The 18,899-nt window shown below is 36.4% G+C and overlaps 1 protein-coding gene across 21 annotated transcripts in view; it reads right to left on the bottom strand.

The window, feature by feature from the left end:
- GPHN (gephyrin) overlaps nucleotides 1–18,899 on the bottom strand; it is a 689,448-nt gene that overhangs the window by 355,866 nt on the left and 314,683 nt on the right. For all 21 annotated transcript variants that reach the window (XM_064374964.1, XM_064374972.1, XM_012438040.2 and 18 more), the window contains exon 4: nucleotides 7,000–7,092. In XM_064374964.1, coding sequence (XP_064231034.1) covers nucleotides 7,000–7,092 — 93 coding nt within the window. The remainder of the gene's footprint in view (nucleotides 1–6,999; nucleotides 7,093–18,899) is intronic.

Below are 18,899 nucleotides of genomic sequence, written 5' to 3'. Positions count from 1 at the left end.
TATCATGTATAATAGGTACTTTATTTTACTTAAAACAATCTTGGAACCAGAAAAGAAATATTCATAGAGTATACAATAAATATTCTAGAGTATTAAAAATGACATTTTTTGCCAGTAAAATAATCAATATTTTCTAGAGAATATCAAAAATATTCTCTGGAGTTGAAAACTGCTGTATAATTTAAATAACCTATGTAAGTGATCAAATTTTCTAACAAAAACAAATGATTAAATATGATGTTTTTTGCTATGCCTCTGTTAAAATGTAGGAGAGTGGTTTCTGATTGTCCAAATGGCCTATATTAACTTTTAGGTGAGTTATTAAATGTAACTTCTCACTATCGTTCACAAGAGTAACAAACTGAAAATCATTAACATGTTGTTGGTAACTTAGGTCAATTTTTTATTCTTCCCAGTACTTATACAGTATTCTCATTTTTGAAGCATTACAATATAAGAAAGAAAAATGACTAATGACTGCATAAACTAACACCTGTCTTACAATACACACAAACTCAAAGTTATGAAATACATGCATTTCAACAAATCGATTATAAAACAATGTTTACAAAACAACTTTCTTTAATTTGTACTAGAAAATTAACATTTTCATGAAAAAAAAATCTAATAACCTAAGTGAAAAATATTTGTAGAAAAGCTTAGATACTAATCTGTCCCAAAGAAACCTAAAAGTAGTCTATAAACAGAATATAGCTTCTAAAATTGATAGTCTTTTTCTAGGTCAGGTTTCTTTAGTACCATTTTATAGTATTTTCCCTATTTCACCCTTGGTCATTTTGCTGGTGCCTCTTCACTACCATAATAAAACAGTTTTAAGGACCCTTTTAAATAAATATTCTTTATGTCAAATTTAGAGTTTCCTGATTTTTTTTATTTCTTCTTTTGTTTATTTGATAATCATCAATTATATTAGCATACTTTTATTATGAGGCATTCCTAAGAATGTCAGTTTAAAATTATTTTTGAGTGAGATTTTACTTAATGTACAACAAATTCATTTTATCAATTTTTAAAGTGCAGCATTTTATATATTATTTAGAATAAGGGATATTTTATTTTTGTTATGCTATATTTCTATTGAGACAATGTGGCAATACACTTCATTATGGCAGAAAAGTATTTTTTCTTTGCTCCATCTAAAATTAAAAACATAAGAAAGGAAACCTAACATTATTCAGATTACTAAGGAACCAAAAGTAATAGTGAAAAAAAAAAAGTGAGTAAAGATTACTTGGTGTCATCCAACAGGCCAGGAGTGGAAAAACTTTTTCTGCACAATATCAGATGATAAATACGTCAGGCTTTATAGTCTATATGGTCTTGTTTACAACTAGTCAACTCTGCTGTTTTAGCCATAGACAATACATAAATGAGTGTAGCTTTATTCTAATAACACTTCATTTACAGACCCTAAAATTCAAATTTCAAATAATTTTCACATCACAAATATTACTTTTTAAATTTTTTTCAGCCATTTAAAAATGTAAAATCTATTCTTAGCTCACTGGACATGCCAAAAAATGGTGACAGCTGGGTTTGGCTTGTGAGCCAATTTGCTTACCTCCTGTGAAAGTCTCACTCATTTTTTAACTTCAGTACCAAGCATGGCACTGAACACATATTGAGGATTAAAAACAAAAGCTTCATGAATGAATGAGTGAATGAGACATAAATGTGTTAGGTTTTATTTAACTCTTTTACTTGTGATCAAAATAATATATTAGCATACTCTTACTTTGATATAGCTTAGTGCTCTAAAAGTACTGAAAGTTATTTTGTGCCTTTTAAATACTTAACAGTTTAACATTTTCTAATTTACTATATTATCACATTTAAAATAATTACAGAGATATTCTTTAGTTATTTCTTAATCTTTTAGTCTCTTCTAGAATTTATGCATTTATGTCTAAAGGGCCCTCACTTTACCTTGCTTATATGTCTATAACTAAACTTATATTTTTTAAGAATGATAAAAGATTCCTTTATGTAATAAGACCTTTTATGGACATAGGCTGTTTTTAAGTAATAATGGGACATAAAGGGATAATATTTTGTATGTAAATGAGTTTTACATTCTGTGGAACATTATAATTACTAATATTTCACTAGGGAATTATCCAACCTTTATTGGATCAGAAAAAAATGCAATCTCGCCAGGCACTGTGGTTCATACCTGTAATCCCAGCACTCTAGGAGGCCAGGGTGGGCAGATAACTTGAGGTCATCAGTTTAAGACCATCCTGGCCAATGTGACGAAACCCTGTCTCTACTAAAAATATATAAATTAGCTGGGATTGGTGATACACATCTGTAATTCCAGCTACTTGGGAGGCTGAGGCACGAGAATTGCTTGAACCTGGAAGAGGGAGGTTGCAGTGAGCTGAGATCACACCACTGCACTCCAGCCTGGGTAATGGAGTGAAACTCTGCCTCAAAAAGAAAAAGAAAAAAAAGAGGATATAACGCAATCTACTATTAAAAAATAGTTTTTAATATCAAAACAAAATTCTAAAAAGTTGATCAGTGAGAATTACTAGGCTTTTATTATGTAAGCTTTGATAGTATCTCATATCTACAGGCATGGAGAAGGCTAGAAGGCATGTAAGTATCAGATGAACCATATTTTATAACACAGGGCCTAAAAATATAAACAAATTTATAATTTAGAAATCCAATTCTGTTAGCCCTATTCCTATAAAATATATAAAGAAGATAAACTTTACTATACATGATATTCTATTTTTCTTTTTAATACAACTGGAAATAAATCTGTTGATTGAATTTTTCATTTTATCTAGAGCTCATACCCATTGACAAAATCTTTGTTGTTTTTCATTCATCCTATTCATAATTTTCATTCTTCATTTTTTTCTTACAACACACACATCCCACAAACAAATTTCCTTTGTGTTTTATAGATTAAGCTAATTATTGACATTTATGACTATAAGACATTAGGATTTTAAGGGAGAAGTTTTACATTATTTTACTTTCATCAAATTAGTATTTGTGCTTTCTACCAATAACTTCTGACCTCATTTAAAAATATTAGCAATCCTGATGTACATAACATAGGTAAATGTGTCTAGAAACAGCTTCTTCTCTTTAGGTACAACTATCAAAGACTGACAAATTACTATATAATTTAGGTCCAGAATTACATTTCTAAATTCCTATCTGACACATCAATGTTATATTTTAACTATTAACTGCAAATACTCTAGGGTGCAAAGTAAAAGGGAAATTAGTAGAATTACTTTTCAGTGGGCGTATATTGATTTTATGTTTGCTTATTTATTTATGTTATTAGTATTATTTAATAGCCCACAAGTGCTACAAAACATTTGCTCCATTCATATCATATGTATTTATATATACATATAAAATATGAGGTGAACCTATTAAAAATCAAGTTATTCACAATCAGGTAAATTGCTTCTTTTCAAAAACAGATATTAGAGAAAACATATTTATATATATCTTAAACCCATTTAAGAAACCCCTAATATAATTTTACCTATGTAACTGCTATAGGTATATATTAATATAAGAGCACCTCAGTAGTTTTCAAGTAACTAAAAAACTTTAAGAATAAAATGCTGCTCAATTTTTGAATAATGAAATATATAAGGCCATGGAAACAGACACTTGTCAACTAGTAGTACTAAAAAAGAAAACACAAAACAACAAAACAGATATTAGAATAGCAGAAATTCAAGGTTTCTGATTTATGGAATATAGAGATGGGAAAGATCAAATACGAAGTTTACCCTATCAAAATTAAGAAATAACTTAACAAGATGCTAAAGATTTCACTGACATACTTTAAACTGGGTAAAAGGCTACAGTTGTCTATTTGTTGGCTACATGCAAAAAAGAAAAACTATCAAATGTGTTCATTTGGTAGTTACATAAGTCACATAGCAACAAATAAAATAATATTTAACTCTTACAAATTAACTCTCATGTAAAATACCAGGAATTGGTTCTCACTCAATACTCACAGCCAACTTGGTAAATAGGTGCTTCCATTTCCCTCACTTCATAGAAAACTAAGGCACAGAGTGGTTAAATGACTAGCCTATTGAGGTATAAGACAAAAGTACATTTCGTCTTTGTTCTTGGTTCTTGACTTATTATAGAACTCCTAAAACCCTTGGGAATTTCCCGAGTGATAGGAGAGTGACTTTTGTTATTCCTAACAAACACCACCCCCTGCTGTGCCCCCCACCCCATCCTTTTTTTTTGAGACAGGGTCTTCCTCTGTCACACAGGCTGAAGTGCAATGGTGCGATCTCTACTCAAGGCAACCTTCGCTCCAAGGTTCAAGTAATTCTCATGCCTCAGCTACCTAAGTAGTTGCGGTTACAGGCGTGTGCCACCACGCCCAGCTAATTTTTTGTATTTTTAGTAAAGACATGGTCTCACTTTGTTGGCCAGGCTTGTCTTGAACTCCTGGCCTCAAGTAATCCACCCATCTGCGCCTCCCAAAGTGCTGGGATTACAGGCATGAACAACTATGCCAGGCCCAAATTTCTTCAGATCTGAGTTTATGCTAATTAGATGACTTAGGGTGAGTGCCAAGATAGCCTCAAGATGAGGCTGGTCTGGTGACTGAAAAAACTAAGTGATTAGAGCATTGGAATTTTCAGTCCCACCCACTGAAGGGTGGGGCTAGAGATTGAGCTCCATAATATGTCTTAAACAATGGGATTCAGAGATCTTCCAGGGTGGTGAACACATCAAGGTGCTGGAAGGGTGTTAAATACCAAGAGGAGATGGAACCCCCTTCCCTCTATGCCTTGCCCTATGCATCTCTTGCATTTGGCTATTCCTAAATTGTATCTTTATAGTAAACTGGTAAGCTTTATAGTAAATTGATACAATTCCTAAACTGTATCTTTATAGTAAAGTGTTCCCAAGAGGTTTTTGACCTATTGTATAAGTGAATCTGAAAATGGGGGGAGTTATTGGAACCAACTGATTTTGTAGTCAAGTAGGACAGAATTTTGAGTAGCCTGGGGATCTGGTACTTGGGACTGGCATATGATGTGAAGGCAATCTTGTGGACTGAGCCCTTAAATCTCTGGAGTCTGGTGCTAATTCCTGGTAGGTAGTGTCAGAATTCAATTGAAATAAAAAGAAGGATATTGGGTATCTGGAGAGTTGGAGAATTGATTGGTGTGAGTAAAAAACCCCACACAGCATCAGAAGGGTGAGTAAAAAAACTCTATCTATGGTCACTGTATTGATAAGTACCAGAGCCAGAATTCAAAGGTTTGAATTTTCAACCTAGTACTTTGTATTAACTTGAAGCCCTATAGGATACAAAACATTTTGTGATGTAAATTATTTCCCCACAATGAATTATCCAAAGAATTAAAAACAATACTGTTATTTGGTTATGAATGAATTTTCTGGTGAATTTTTTCTACTTTTCTGTTATGAGAAAATATGAAAATATCAAACCATCACACAAAATATAGGGATATGTAAACCCAAAGTGATTTACTCAAACATTTTAACACAGCACCCAAACTCTAAAAATCCATATCCATATCTTAACATATGTAGTCAATGTTCTTACAAAGAAAGCAAAACACAAGCACACCTCTGCAGGAGATGGCTTCCTTCCCAATTGTATGTTTTCAGTTAGTCATAGCATAAAAGAAATATAAAACTTGGCCAAAGAATCATTGCCCTATAGAAGCCAGAAGTTAAATAAATTGTGTAAGGATGACTTTATTTCTGCAGTTGAAGTTACCCTCTCAATACAACTCGATTTTGATTGCTTTAAAAGCCAAAACTATTTTATTTATAACCCTAATTATAATAATATCAAAAGTTCATGTATCATTGTTTTTATATAGAAGAATAGAAAAAAATTACTTCTTAAAATTGCATTTTCACATACTAGAGCATCAGTTCTCAAAGTTTGAAAGTATAGTCTACTGTCCAACAACAACATCTGCATCACCTGGGGCCTTGTTAGAAATACAGATTCTCAAGACCCATTGCAGCTTTACTGAATCAGAAACTCTAGGGGTGGGGTCAAGTAATCTGTGTTTCAGTAAGCCCTCTGGCTGATTTTGATGCAGGCTAAAGTTTGAAAACCATTGTACTATTATAAGAAGGCCAGTAATTATTTAGTAGATGCAGAGCAAAAGTACGTTAATAAGGTAGTAGATACAATAGTATACTGATTTGAAATAGAAAGACATAGTAAATATTAAGTTGAAACTGAGGCAAGAAACACTTTTGGGATTTGGGGAGGTAAAGGAAACAATGTCACAAGTGGTAATCTAATTTTATGTATGACTCTGAGGTGACAACTGAGGTTTATGGCTTTCTTGAGAAAATACTTCCTCCCCATATTATTTAACAGTGCTTATCTTTTATTCTTTCCTTAATTTTTCTTCCTGTATATACAGAAGTTGAAGGTGATTCTTGTGGTCTTAAGCCTAGATATTAATTCTACTTTTGGCCTCATTACATTCTGCATTTAAATGCTATTCACATTTATAACCGTAGAAAATATATCCCTTTTCAACAATAGTACTGTAAAATCAGTATATTCTATTGCAGTCATCTTACTGTAATTTTAGACAAATGACAAGGGTACCTTAAGAAAAGAACTGTACTGACAAACCACATCAGACCAGATGCCATGCTAACCATCAGAATTCTGCTATCACTTCCTTTGGAAATGTGCCTGAAATCATGCTGACATCAAGAAAATGACAGATTACCTCTGGACCAGTTCAATCTTCCTCATATTGTATAATTCCTAGTTTAAGCCCAAAGAAAAAAAGTCAAGAAACATTTTCGTAATTCATCCACAGCAAAATTTTCACCTTAGAACCACAAGTCACTTGTTCTGCCTAGCAAAATTATAAAAATAATATAAAAATAGTAAAAAGGATTTAAAAATATGATTAGTTTAATCCTTTGAATATGAAAAGGCATGTACTATCTCACCTCTGGAGTGACATCTCGTGGTGCAAACCCTGTTCCTCCAGTTGTTAATATCAAATTCAGTTCCTTTTCATCACACCAATCTATCAGGGTTTCCTGAAAGAAAACAATAGTATAGTCATGAGCAGAAGAACTTGCCTGCTTGCTCAAAACATCCCATTCCTCAGACATTTTGTATACAACAAGGAAACACAGATTCTTTTCAATAGTCAGAAAGAAAATTTTGAAGCACAATTCATGGAACATTTTCACTCTTGATCAAAAAGCACTGAAATTTTGAGTATTTATTTTGTTAATAATAATTAACAAATGAGGATGCAAGTATTAAATTCGTGAAAGTAAATAAAACACAAGAAAAACCATAAATACAGAGTTTATAATTAATGGCTTATTGGAAGTTCTTTTCATCCATTCAAAATACACTACTATGACAGTTATAGAGATTAGAATTATATATCATAAGATTTTGGAGCTGGCAGGGTCATTAGCAGACTTGCCTCTTCATTTTCTGAGACAACTGAAGTGCAATCTGCTAATAATTTGCAAAGTTACACAGCTAGTTTGTAACAAAGTGAAAGCAGGATCTCCATCTGCTGATTTTTTTCATTCTTGCTAATTCTATTAACGCATTCTACATTTCAGTTATTTGCTGAAAAGGGCAATTAAGTGCTTATTAAATTAAAATCATACACTTGCATTGGTATTATATTGTTTCATTATGTTTTTACAATTCAGAGTCAAAATTTAAAAATATAATTTCATCATTTAATTGCTGATAACTGGTGTGAAATACAAATAGCAGGCTGATACTGAGATGTACAATACAATCCCCTCAGTTCTCAAATTCATCAGTGGACACAAAATGTAGGATTATTTAGAATAAATCCAAGATCTAAAAATGATTTTTTCCCTTTCTTTGCAGATTTGTGTTTTATTCTGGTATCACAGAAATGCAGAGTTCAGAGCTCCAAATGAAGGGGATTTTTCTGTGCAATGATTAATTAATGGCAACAAACTATTTTTAAAAATGTAAATTGTAGATTACTGAGAGCCCACCTAATGAATTTCAATCCCTGATATAGTTACAATTTTGTTCTGAGGATAGCCCCTAAAAAATCAACGATTATTATAATAAAGGTGCTTATAAAATGGTTTCATAAACCAAAGTTAAAACTTCAATTGTCTGTGCTTCTTTATAAAAAGTAGAAAAGCTTAAATACTCACTCTTCTAAATAGTTCACTATTATTTCTGGCATATAAAAATACCGGTCAGGTGTAGTGGCTCACGCCTGTAATCCCAGCACTTTGGGAGTCTGAGGCGGGTGGATAACGTAAGGTCAGGAGTTCGAGATCAGCATGGCCAACGTGGCGAAATCCCATCTCTACTAAAAGTACAAAAATTAGCCAGGCATGGTGGCACATGCCTGTAGTCCCAGCTTCAGGAAACTGAGGCAGGAGAATCATTTGAACCTGGGAGGCGGAGGTTGCAGTGAGCTGAGATTATGCCACTGCACTCCAGCCTGGGTGACAGAGAGACTCCATCTCAAAAAATCAAAAAACAAAACTATAAGGTCTAACCGTGCCATGGACGTCATGGCGACCCCAATGAACCTCACTTATACTTCTGGAGGGCCTTCTGGAAGATGATGAGAAGAGGAAGAAATGATCAACCCCTGTGGCACTTACTTAACTTTGAGACATTCTCTATTGTTTCTTATTCCGGCCTCAACTGACAAGGCCATTGGACTTTGTGACTTTGTGGTCATAATTGGTACTTTTGTACCAATACACATGACCAATGGAACAGAATAGAGAACCCAGAAATAAGACCGCACACCTACAACTGTGTGATCTTTGACAAGCCTTATAAAAACAAGCGATGGGGACAGAATAGAGAACCCAGAAATAAGACCGCACATCTAAAACTGTCTGATCTTTGACAAACTTGACAAAAACAAGCAATAACCTATTTAATAAATGGTGCCAGGAGAACTGGCTGGCCATATGCAAAAAATTGAGTCTGGACCCCTACCTTACACCATATACAAAAATTACCTCAAGATGGATTAAAGACTTAAATATAAAACCCAAAACGATAAACACCCTAGAAAACAACCTAGGCAATACCATTTAGGATATATGCATGGGCAAAGATTTTATAACAAAGACATTAAAAGCAATTGCAACAAAAGCAAAAATTGACAAATGGAATGAATTAAACTAGAGAACTTCTGCACAGAAAAATAAACTATCAAAAGAGTAAACAACCTACAGAATGGGATAAAACGTTTTGCAAACTATGCATCTGACATAGGTCTAATATCCAGCATCTGCAAGGAACTTAAACAAATTTACAAGAAAAACAAACAAACATCCCTATTAAAAACTGGGCAAAGGACATGAACAGACACTTCTCAAAAGACATACATGTGTCCTATAAGCAAAATGCAAATCAAAACAACGATGAGCTATCATCTCATGCAAATCAGAATGACTATTACTAAAAAGTCAAATAATAACAGATACTGGCAAGGTTGTGGAGAAAAGGGGATACTTTTACACTGTTGGTGGGAGTATAAATTAGTTCAATCATTGTTGAAGACAGTGTTGCGATTCCTCAAAGACCTACAGAGAGAAATACCATTCAAACCAGCAATCCCATTACTGGGTATATATCCAAAGGATAAATCATTATATTATAAAGACACATGCACATATATGTTTACTGCAGCACTATTTACAATAGCAAAGACATGGAATCAACCTAAATGCCCATCAATGACAGACTGAATAAAGAAAATGTGGTACCTATACACTATGGAATACTATGCAGCCACAAAAAAGAATGAAATCATGTTCTTTGCAGGGACATGGATGGAGCTGGATCCCATTATCCTTAGCAAACTAATACAGGAAGAGAAAACCAAATACCACATGTTCTGATTTAGAAGTGGAAGCTAAATGATGAGATCACATGAAAGAACAACATACACTGCAGCATATGGAAGGGGAGAGGGTGACAGAAGGGAGAGAAGCAGGAAATATAACTAACGTGTACTAGGCTTAATACCTGGGTGATGAAATAATCTGTACAACCAACCTTCATGACGTATGTCTACCTATGTAACAAACCTGCACATTCTACACATGTACCCCTAAACTTCAACTTAAAGTTAAAAAAAAAGATTATAAACATTTATTCATTCTTCATTCTGATACTTAGTACTCATAGTCTGTAAGTCTAGAAACAAATTTTGTACTTAATAATTACACATATCCTACTGTAGAAGATTAAATATGGTCATACATTCTTTGTAAATCTTCCTGTCAGGAGGTGGGGTCTACTTGCACAACGCTTGCAATTGGGCTGGACGTCTGACTTGATTTGATCAATGGAATGGGCAATAAGTCATGTTGCGGCAGTTCTGAAGCCTAGGTTTCAAAAGGTTTCCATTTTTCTGTCTTCACTCTTTGGTAAACTTCTATGACTACATTAGGAAGGCTGGGCTAGACAATGGAATGATGGGTGACCATTTGGAGAGAAAGGTCTAGTGGAATAGCCAGCACCAAGGTCCCACACATCTGAGTGAGGTTATCTTAGATTCTCCAGACCCAACTAAGCTGACATTATTTCAGCCACATAAGTGACCCTACTCATGTGGCTGAAATAACAAGACTAGAAGAAGATATTGCCACTCAGAAAGCCCACAGACTTGTGAAAAATAATTAATCACTATCTGTGTTAAAGCCACCATATTTTTATGGTGGTTTTTAAGGTAACAATAGAATACAAAAACAACTACTTTCACAGTTAATATTTTGGCATCCTCTTCTTTTTCTGACTATTTACAATTTATATTTCATTAGTGATAAGTTTATCTTTTATACTAAGCTACGGAATAGTTCTAAAGGTAAGCTTCATGTGTTATATTTAAATATATTAGCATAAAGTCTTAAGAATATGATAATATAAGTTAATTTTCAGTTTAAGAAACATATAAAAACCTAGTATGGGCCACGAATATGCCTAGTATGTGCCAGAAATATATATATATATATACACACACACACACACAAACACACAAATATATATTTTAAAAAGCATGACAAATGTGCTTGATGTCACAGACATCAGAGATATAAACAACATGGTAGATCAATATATTATGGTTAGTGTTATTAGAGAGGGTATATACTTCTTAAGAAAACTGTTTCAGAAATACTACATGTATTTATAAATATAAAATGTTCTCTTTACACTTACATTATTTAACAATAATTAAAAACATGATATAAATTTTTAGCAAAATTATTTTTGGCAAAGAGTAAACAACTCATCAAAGAGAAAAATGGAGGCAATAACAGAGCTAAGAGAGAGTAAGTTTAGATAAGTCATCATTCTCTGTATCTACCTGGAGTCTTATACTTATCCATTATAATAGGCATTTTTCTTTTCTCTACATTTTTTCTGTCTCAATCTTTTTGAGTTCAGCTCCGATTTTGGTTATTTCTTATCTTCTGCTAGCTTTGAGATTTGTTTTTGGTTCTCTAGTTGTTTTACTTGTGATGCTAGATTGTTAACTTGAGATCTCTTCACTTTTTGATGTGAACATATAGTACTATAAATTTCCTTCTTAACACTGCCTTAACTGTGTCGCACAGATTCTGGTATGTTGTATCTTTGTTCTCATTAGTTTTAAAGAACTTAATTATTTCTGCCTTAATTTCATTATTTACCAGTCATTCAAGAGCAGGTTATTCAATTTCCATGTAATTGTACAGTTGTGGGTAAATTTCTCAGTCTTGATTTCTAATTTCATTGGACTGTGGTCCTAGCAATTGTTATAATTTCATTTCTTTTGTATTTCCTCAGGAGTGTTTTACTTCTGATGATGTGATCAATTTTAGAGTATTTTTCATGTGACAATAGGAAAAATGTATATTCTGTTCTCTTTGTGTACAGAGTTCTATAAATATCTATCAGGTCTATTTGATCCATGGCTGTGTTCTAGTCCTCAATATCTTTTAACTTTTTTTCTCTATGATCTGTCTAAAATTGTCATTGGGGTGTTAAAGATTTCCACTATTACTGTGTGGGAGTCTAAGTCTCTTTGAAGGTCCCTAAGAACCTGCTTTATGAATTTGGGTGCTCCAATGTTGGATGCCTATATATTTAGGATTGTTAGATCTTCTCGTTGATTTGAACCCTTTCCAATTATGTAATGCCCTTCTTTGTCTTTTTTGATCTTTGTTGGTTTAAAGTCTGTTTTGTCAGAAGGTAGAACTGCAACCCTTATCTTTTTCTGTTTTCCATTTGCTTGGTAGATTTGTCTCTATCCTTTAATTTTGAACCAATACTTGCCATTGTATGCAAGATGGATCTCTTGAAGACAACAGCATAACAATGGGTCTTGGTTATTTATCCAGCTTGCCACTCCATGTTTTTAACTGGGGAATTTAGCCCATTTATATTTAAGGTTAGTATTCATATGTGTGGATTTAACCCTGTAATCATGATGTTAGCTGGTAACTTTGCAGACGTATGTGGTTGCTTTCTAGTGTCACTGACCTGCGCACTTCAGTATGTTTTCGTAGCAGCTGTTAATGGTCTTTCCTGTCCACATTTAGTGCTTCCTTCAGGAGCTCTTGCAAGGTAGGTCTGGTAGTAAAAACTTCCTCAGCATTTGCTTGTCTAAAAAGGATCTTATTTCTCCTTTGCTTATGAAGCATACTTTGGCTGGATAAAAAATTCTGGGTTGGAATTTCTTTTACGAATACTGAATATTGGACCCCAGTCTTTTTGGGCTTGTAGGGTTTCAGCTGAGACATATGCTGCTAGCTGGATGGGCTTTCCTTTGTAGGTTACCGGACCTTTCTCTCTAGCTGTCTTTAACATGTTTTCTTTCATTTTGACTTGGGAGAATCTGATGATTACCTGTCTTGGGGATCATCTTTGTGTGAAGTATCTACTGGTGTTCTCTGCATTTCCTGAATTTGAATGTTGGCCCCTGTAGCTAGGTTGGGGAAGTTCTCATGGATGATACCTGAAATACGTTTTCCAAGTTGGATCCATTATTCCCATCTCTTTCAGAGACACCAAACAGTCGTAGATTCAATCTCTTTACATAATCCTATATTTCTTAGAGGTTTTGTTCATTCCTCTTCATGCTTCTTTTTTTCTATTCTTGTCTGGCTGTCTTATTTCGGTAAGCCAGCCTTTAAGCTCTAAGATTCTTTCCTCAGTTTGGTCTATTCTGCTATTAATTTAGCTCTATCAGGTTGGTTATATTCTTTTCTGTATGGGCTATTTTGTCTGTCAGCTCCTGCTATGTTTTATCATGATTTTTACCCTCTTTGCACTGGGTTTCAACATACTTCTGTAGCTCAATGATCTTTGTTTCTATCCATATTCTGAATTCTGTTTCTATCATTTCATCCATCTCAGCCTTGTTCTGAGCCCTTGCTGGAGAGGTGATGTGGTCATCCGGAAGAAAGAAGGCACTCTAGCTTTTTGAGATTTCAGCATTCTTGCATGGATTTTTTCTCATCTTTGTAGGCTTATCTTTCTTCAATCTTTGAGGCTGCTGATCTTTGGATATTTTTTTCTTTTATCCTACTTGATAACCTTGAGAATTTGATTATGGTATAAGATGGATTCAGCTGACTGGAAGATTACGATCTTTTTTTCTGGAAGATTTTAGGAGGCCAATGCTCAGCTCCCAACTTCTTGACTGTGTGCTCTAACTCTGGGGAATTTGTATTGGGCCCCAATTTTGACCTCTTTGAAGTTGAGTCAATTGTGCTGGGTGTTCTGAGGTGCAGCAGCTGGAGAAAAGTGCTAACAGATGCAGGGGTGCCTGCCTCCCTGCAGGTGTTCACCATAGTGGAGGAGGCAACCACAGCTAGTGGGGGAAGACAGGGAGGCCTGCTAGAGAGTATGCTGTTGCACTGGAGGTGGTGTTGGCTTGGGGGCAGGGTGCTGACCAGCACAGATCTGGATGCCTTCTCTGTGCCCCACAAGTAAGAGTGATTGTTCAGGGTGTAGGATGATCTGCTGTTCTCTGTGCAGTGTTAGTGCAAGGGCAGGGTACTGGCAGGAGTGAGACTTGCTGGCTCTTTGCTTGCCAAGGGTGTCTGCAATGGTGGTAAGCAAGGGAAGTGGGAAGACTGCACTCCTGCATGCTGGCTTGGCAAATAAAGCAAAAGCCACCTGTGAAGACGTGCATCAGCAAAGTGAAGTGGGGAGTGCCATGGGCCTGGGAAAGGCTGCATAGGCTGGAGAGGAAGCAAGGAGGCTGGGGTGTAGCCATAGGGCATGCCTTGTTGAAGCTCTCTACTGGTCAGGTATGGTTCATTAGTGCTGAAGTGATGGCGTGTGTACCCAGGGACCTCAAGACTGCCCTGCAGGAAGGCATGGCCTTGCTATGGCCCCAGGAGAGGCCAGTAGACTAAGGGGTGCTCAGGTCAGACCAGCCCTGTCTTATGTGTAAGACAACTCTATGCAGATCAGGTTCAAAAGTTCCTAGGATTAAAGTCACTTATGGGAGCAAGTCAAGCCTAGGAGAATGGCTGTCCTTGACCATGCTCCACTACAGACACTTCTGTACCAAACCCTCTCATCCCCACATCAGCTGGCTTGCTGCCCTTACCACTTCTCTAAGCAGCTCTCCCTGCCACCTCATGTGTCTGTGGTGGTTGAGGGGTCCCCTCCTGCTTGAGTTCCAGAGGCCCATGGTGAGAGCAGGTTATACCTTGTCAGTTCAACTCACCCATGCTCCTGGAGCTGTTTTGGTTCAAAAACAAATCCTGGTGCACAATAGCCCATGCATCATTCCCAGCTTTCTCTTCCTTTAGCCCACCTTCTGTGTCTTCTCTTAGTCCACTCTTGACGCCTTCCCTACAAAGATCTGTTAAAAGCATGCCTGTTTTCCCATAGGACCTGTTCCATAGGAGCTGTTCCACTTGTCTCTATCTAGTCAGCCAGCTTGCCCTTGCCCCTGCAAATCATTCTTTTAGTGTTTTTGTTGTCATTTGTTTGAATTAAATTATAAAAGAATTATAAAAGTTATTGATTTGAGTTTATAACAGGTAAGCAAAATATACATACAAAATTAAATGTGGTATAAATACTTGATTAGAAAAGGCACTTTTCCCTAATATTATAACTTTGACTTCAGTAAAAAAATTTTTTATAGTTTATAGAAGATAGTTTATAGAACTCTTAAACTAGCTATTTTACTATCTGTCATTAAATTGATACTGGAGTAATCCCAACATGGCTGAATAGTAACAGCTCTGGAGTGCAGTTCCCAGCAAGAACAACGTAGAGGGCGAGTGATCACAGCATTTCCAAATGAGTATTTACTGCCACAGATCACGAGATTCCAGGGCTGAAAAGTGCCATGAGTTTCCAGCATGGCTGTTTCAGCCAGTGCCACGGGTCTCCGCACAAAAACTCACACAAATCTGGGCAGCCGTTTCAACTGGAGCCTGGAATGCCTGTGATACAGAGCCACCCATTCAACTGGAGACAAGGTGGCTGAAACAGGGAGCCAGGTGATATGGCTGAATGGGTCACACCCCAAAAAAGACTAGCAATCTGAAATGCTCTGGATTGACAGTTTCACAGCAAGTGCAGCTGGACCCAGGAAGGTCCAGCTCGGTTGGGGAAAGGGCATCAGTGATTACCAAGGCATTCCACCACTACCGAGGCAGTCCGCCATTATGGAGGCAGACCACCATTACTGAGGCAGTTATAACTGTACCTCTGTAAACAAAACTGCAACGAAGTTCATACAGCAGCTGGGCAGAGCCCATGGCAGCTCAGCAACACCTCTGCAGACAGACTGTGACTAGACTACCTCCATGCTGGGCAGGGCATCTCTGAAAAAAGACAGCAGCACGTCAGGAACTTATAAATAAAGCCCCAACTTCCCAGGAGAGAGGACATGGGAAAAAAGGTAGTTATGAGTTCCACCACAGCAGACTTAAACTTACCTACCCAGCAGCTCTGAACGAAACAATAGAGCTCCCATCTCAGCATTTAAGATCCTATAAGGGACACACTGTCTCCTAAGTGGCTCCCTCACCCCCGAATATCCGAAGAGACATAAAGGATAGCTCAGGCTGACAGGTACTTTTCTGGGACGAAGATAACAGAAGAAGAAACTGGCAGCAACCCTTACTGTTCTGCAGCCACCGCAAGTGATCCCCAGGCAAGCAGGCTCTGGAGTGGACCTCCAGCAGCCTTACAGCAGAGGGCCCTGAATGTTAGAAGGAAAACTAAAAAACAGAAAGAAATAACTTCAACATCAACAAAAAGGATGTCCACTCAGAGTCCCTATCTGAAAGTCATCAACTTCAAAGACCACAGGTAGATAAATACACAAAGATGGGTAGAAACCAGTGCAAAAAGGATGAAAACACCAAGAACCAGAATGCCTCTCCTCCTCCAAGGGATCACAACTTCTCACCAGCAAGGAAACAAAGCTGGTCTGAGAATGAGTCTGATGAATTGACAGAAACAGGTTTGAGAAGGTGGGTAACAAGAAACTTCTCTGAGCTAAAAGAACATGTTCTAACCCAATGCAAAGAAACTAAGAACCTTGAAAAAAGGTTAGACAAAATGCTAATGAGAATAAACAGCTTAGAGAAGAATATAAATGACTTGATGGAGCTGAAAAACACAACACGAGAACTTAGCGAAGCATACACAAATGTCAATAGCCAAATTGACCAAGCAGAAGAAAGGATATCAGAGATTCAAGATCAATTCAATGAAATAAAACGAGAAGGCAAGATTAGAGAAAAAAGAGCAAAAAGAAATGAACAAGCCCTCCAAGAAATATAAGATTACGTGAAAAGACCTAATGTATGCTTGATTCATGTACCTGAATGTGACAGGGAGGAAGAATCCAAGCTGGAAAACACACTTCAGGATATTATACAGGAGAACTTCCCCAACCTAGCAAGGCAAGCCAACACTCAAGTCCAGGAAATACAAAGAACACCACAAAGATATTTCTCAAGAAGAGCAACCCCAAGGTACAGAATCGTCAGATTCACCAGGGTTGAAATGAAGGAAAAAAAGCTAAGGGGAGCCAGAAAGAAAGGTCAGGTTACCCACAAAGGAAAGCCCATCAGATGCACAGCGGCTCTCTCGGCAGAAACCCTACAAGCCAGAAGAGAGTGGGGGCCAAGAGTCAAGACTTATAGGTGTGCTGTATTCAGGAAACCCATCTCACACGTAAGGACACACATAGGCTTAAAACAAAGGGATGGAGGAAGATTTACCAAGCAAATGGAGAGCAAAAAAAAAGCAGGAGTTGCAATCCTAGTCTCTGATAAAATGGACTTTAAACCAACAAAGATCAAAAGAGACAAAGAAGGGCATTACATAATGGTAAAGGGATCAATGCAATAAGATGAGCTAAGGATCCTAAATATATACGCACCCATTACAGGAGCACCCAGATACATAAAGCAAGTTGTTAATGACCTACGAAGAGACTTAGACTCCCACACAATAATAGAGGGAGATGTTAACACTCCACTGTCAATATTAGAAAGATCAACAAGACAGAAAATTAACAAGGATATCCAGGACTTGAACTCAGATGTGGACCAAGCAAACCTAATAGACAACTAAAGAACTCTCCACCCCAAATCCACAGAATATACATTCTTCTGAGAACCACATCACACCTACTGTAAAACTGACCACATAATTGGAAGTAAATCACTCCTTAGCAAATGCAAAAGAACAGAAATCATAATAAACAGTCTCTCAGACCACAGTGCAATCAAATTAGAACTCAGGATTCAGAAACTAACTCGGAACCACACAACTTCATAGAAACTGAACAACTGGTTCCTAAATGTCAACTGGATAAACAATGAAATGAAGGCAGAAATAAAGATATTCTTCGAAACCAATGAGAACAAATACACAATGTAACAGAATCTCTGGGACACATTTAAAGCAATGTCTAAAGGGAAATTTATAGCAATAAATGCTCACATGAGAAGCAAGGAAAGATCTAAAACTGATACCCTATCACCAAAATTGAAAGAGCTAGTGGAACAAGATTAAAAAAACTCAAAAGCTAGCAGAAGACAAGAAATAACTACAATCAGAGCAGAACTGAAGGAGACAGAGACACAAAAATCCCATCAAAAAAATCAACAAATCCAGGAGCTGGTTTTTTGAAAAGATCAACAAAATAGACAGACCACTAGCCAGATAAATAAAAAATAAAAGAGAGAATAATCAAATGGATGCAATAAAAAACAATAAAGGGGATGTCACCACCGATTCCACAGAAATACAAACTACCATCAGAGATTATTACAAAGAACTCTATGCACATATACCAGTAAATCTGGAAGAAATGGATAGATTTCTGTACACTTACACCCTCCCAAGCCTAATCCAGGAAGAAGTCAAAACCCTGAATAGACCAATAACAAGGGCTGAAGTTGAGGCAGCAATTAATAGCCTACCAACCAAAAAAAGCCCAGGTCCAGATGGGTTCACAGCTGAATTCTACCAGATGTACAAAGAGGAGCTGGTACCACTCCTTCTGAAACTATTCTAAACAATCCAAAAAGAGGGAATCCTTCCCAAATCATTTTATGAGACCAACATCATCCTGTTACCAAAACCCAGCAGAGACTCAACAAAAAAAGAAAACTTCAGGCGAATATCCATGATGAACAGAGATGCAAAAATCTTCAATAAAATACTGGCAAACCAATTGCAACAGTACATCTAAAAGCTTATCCATCACGATCAAGCAGACTTCATCCCAGGGGTGCAAGATTGGTTAAACATACGCAAGTCTATAAACGTAATTCACCACATAAACAGAACCAAACACAAAAACCACATGATTATCTTAATA

This window comes from Aotus nancymaae, unplaced genomic scaffold (genome assembly GCF_030222135.1).
Source record: "Aotus nancymaae isolate 86718 unplaced genomic scaffold, 86718_ANA_hifiasm-v0.15.2.pri h1tg000011l, whole genome shotgun sequence".
Classification (NCBI taxonomy): Eukaryota; Metazoa; Chordata; class Mammalia; order Primates; family Aotidae; genus Aotus; species Aotus nancymaae.
The sequence above is the reverse complement of the archived record's forward strand: the minus strand, read 5'-3'. Positions and strand labels throughout refer to the sequence as shown.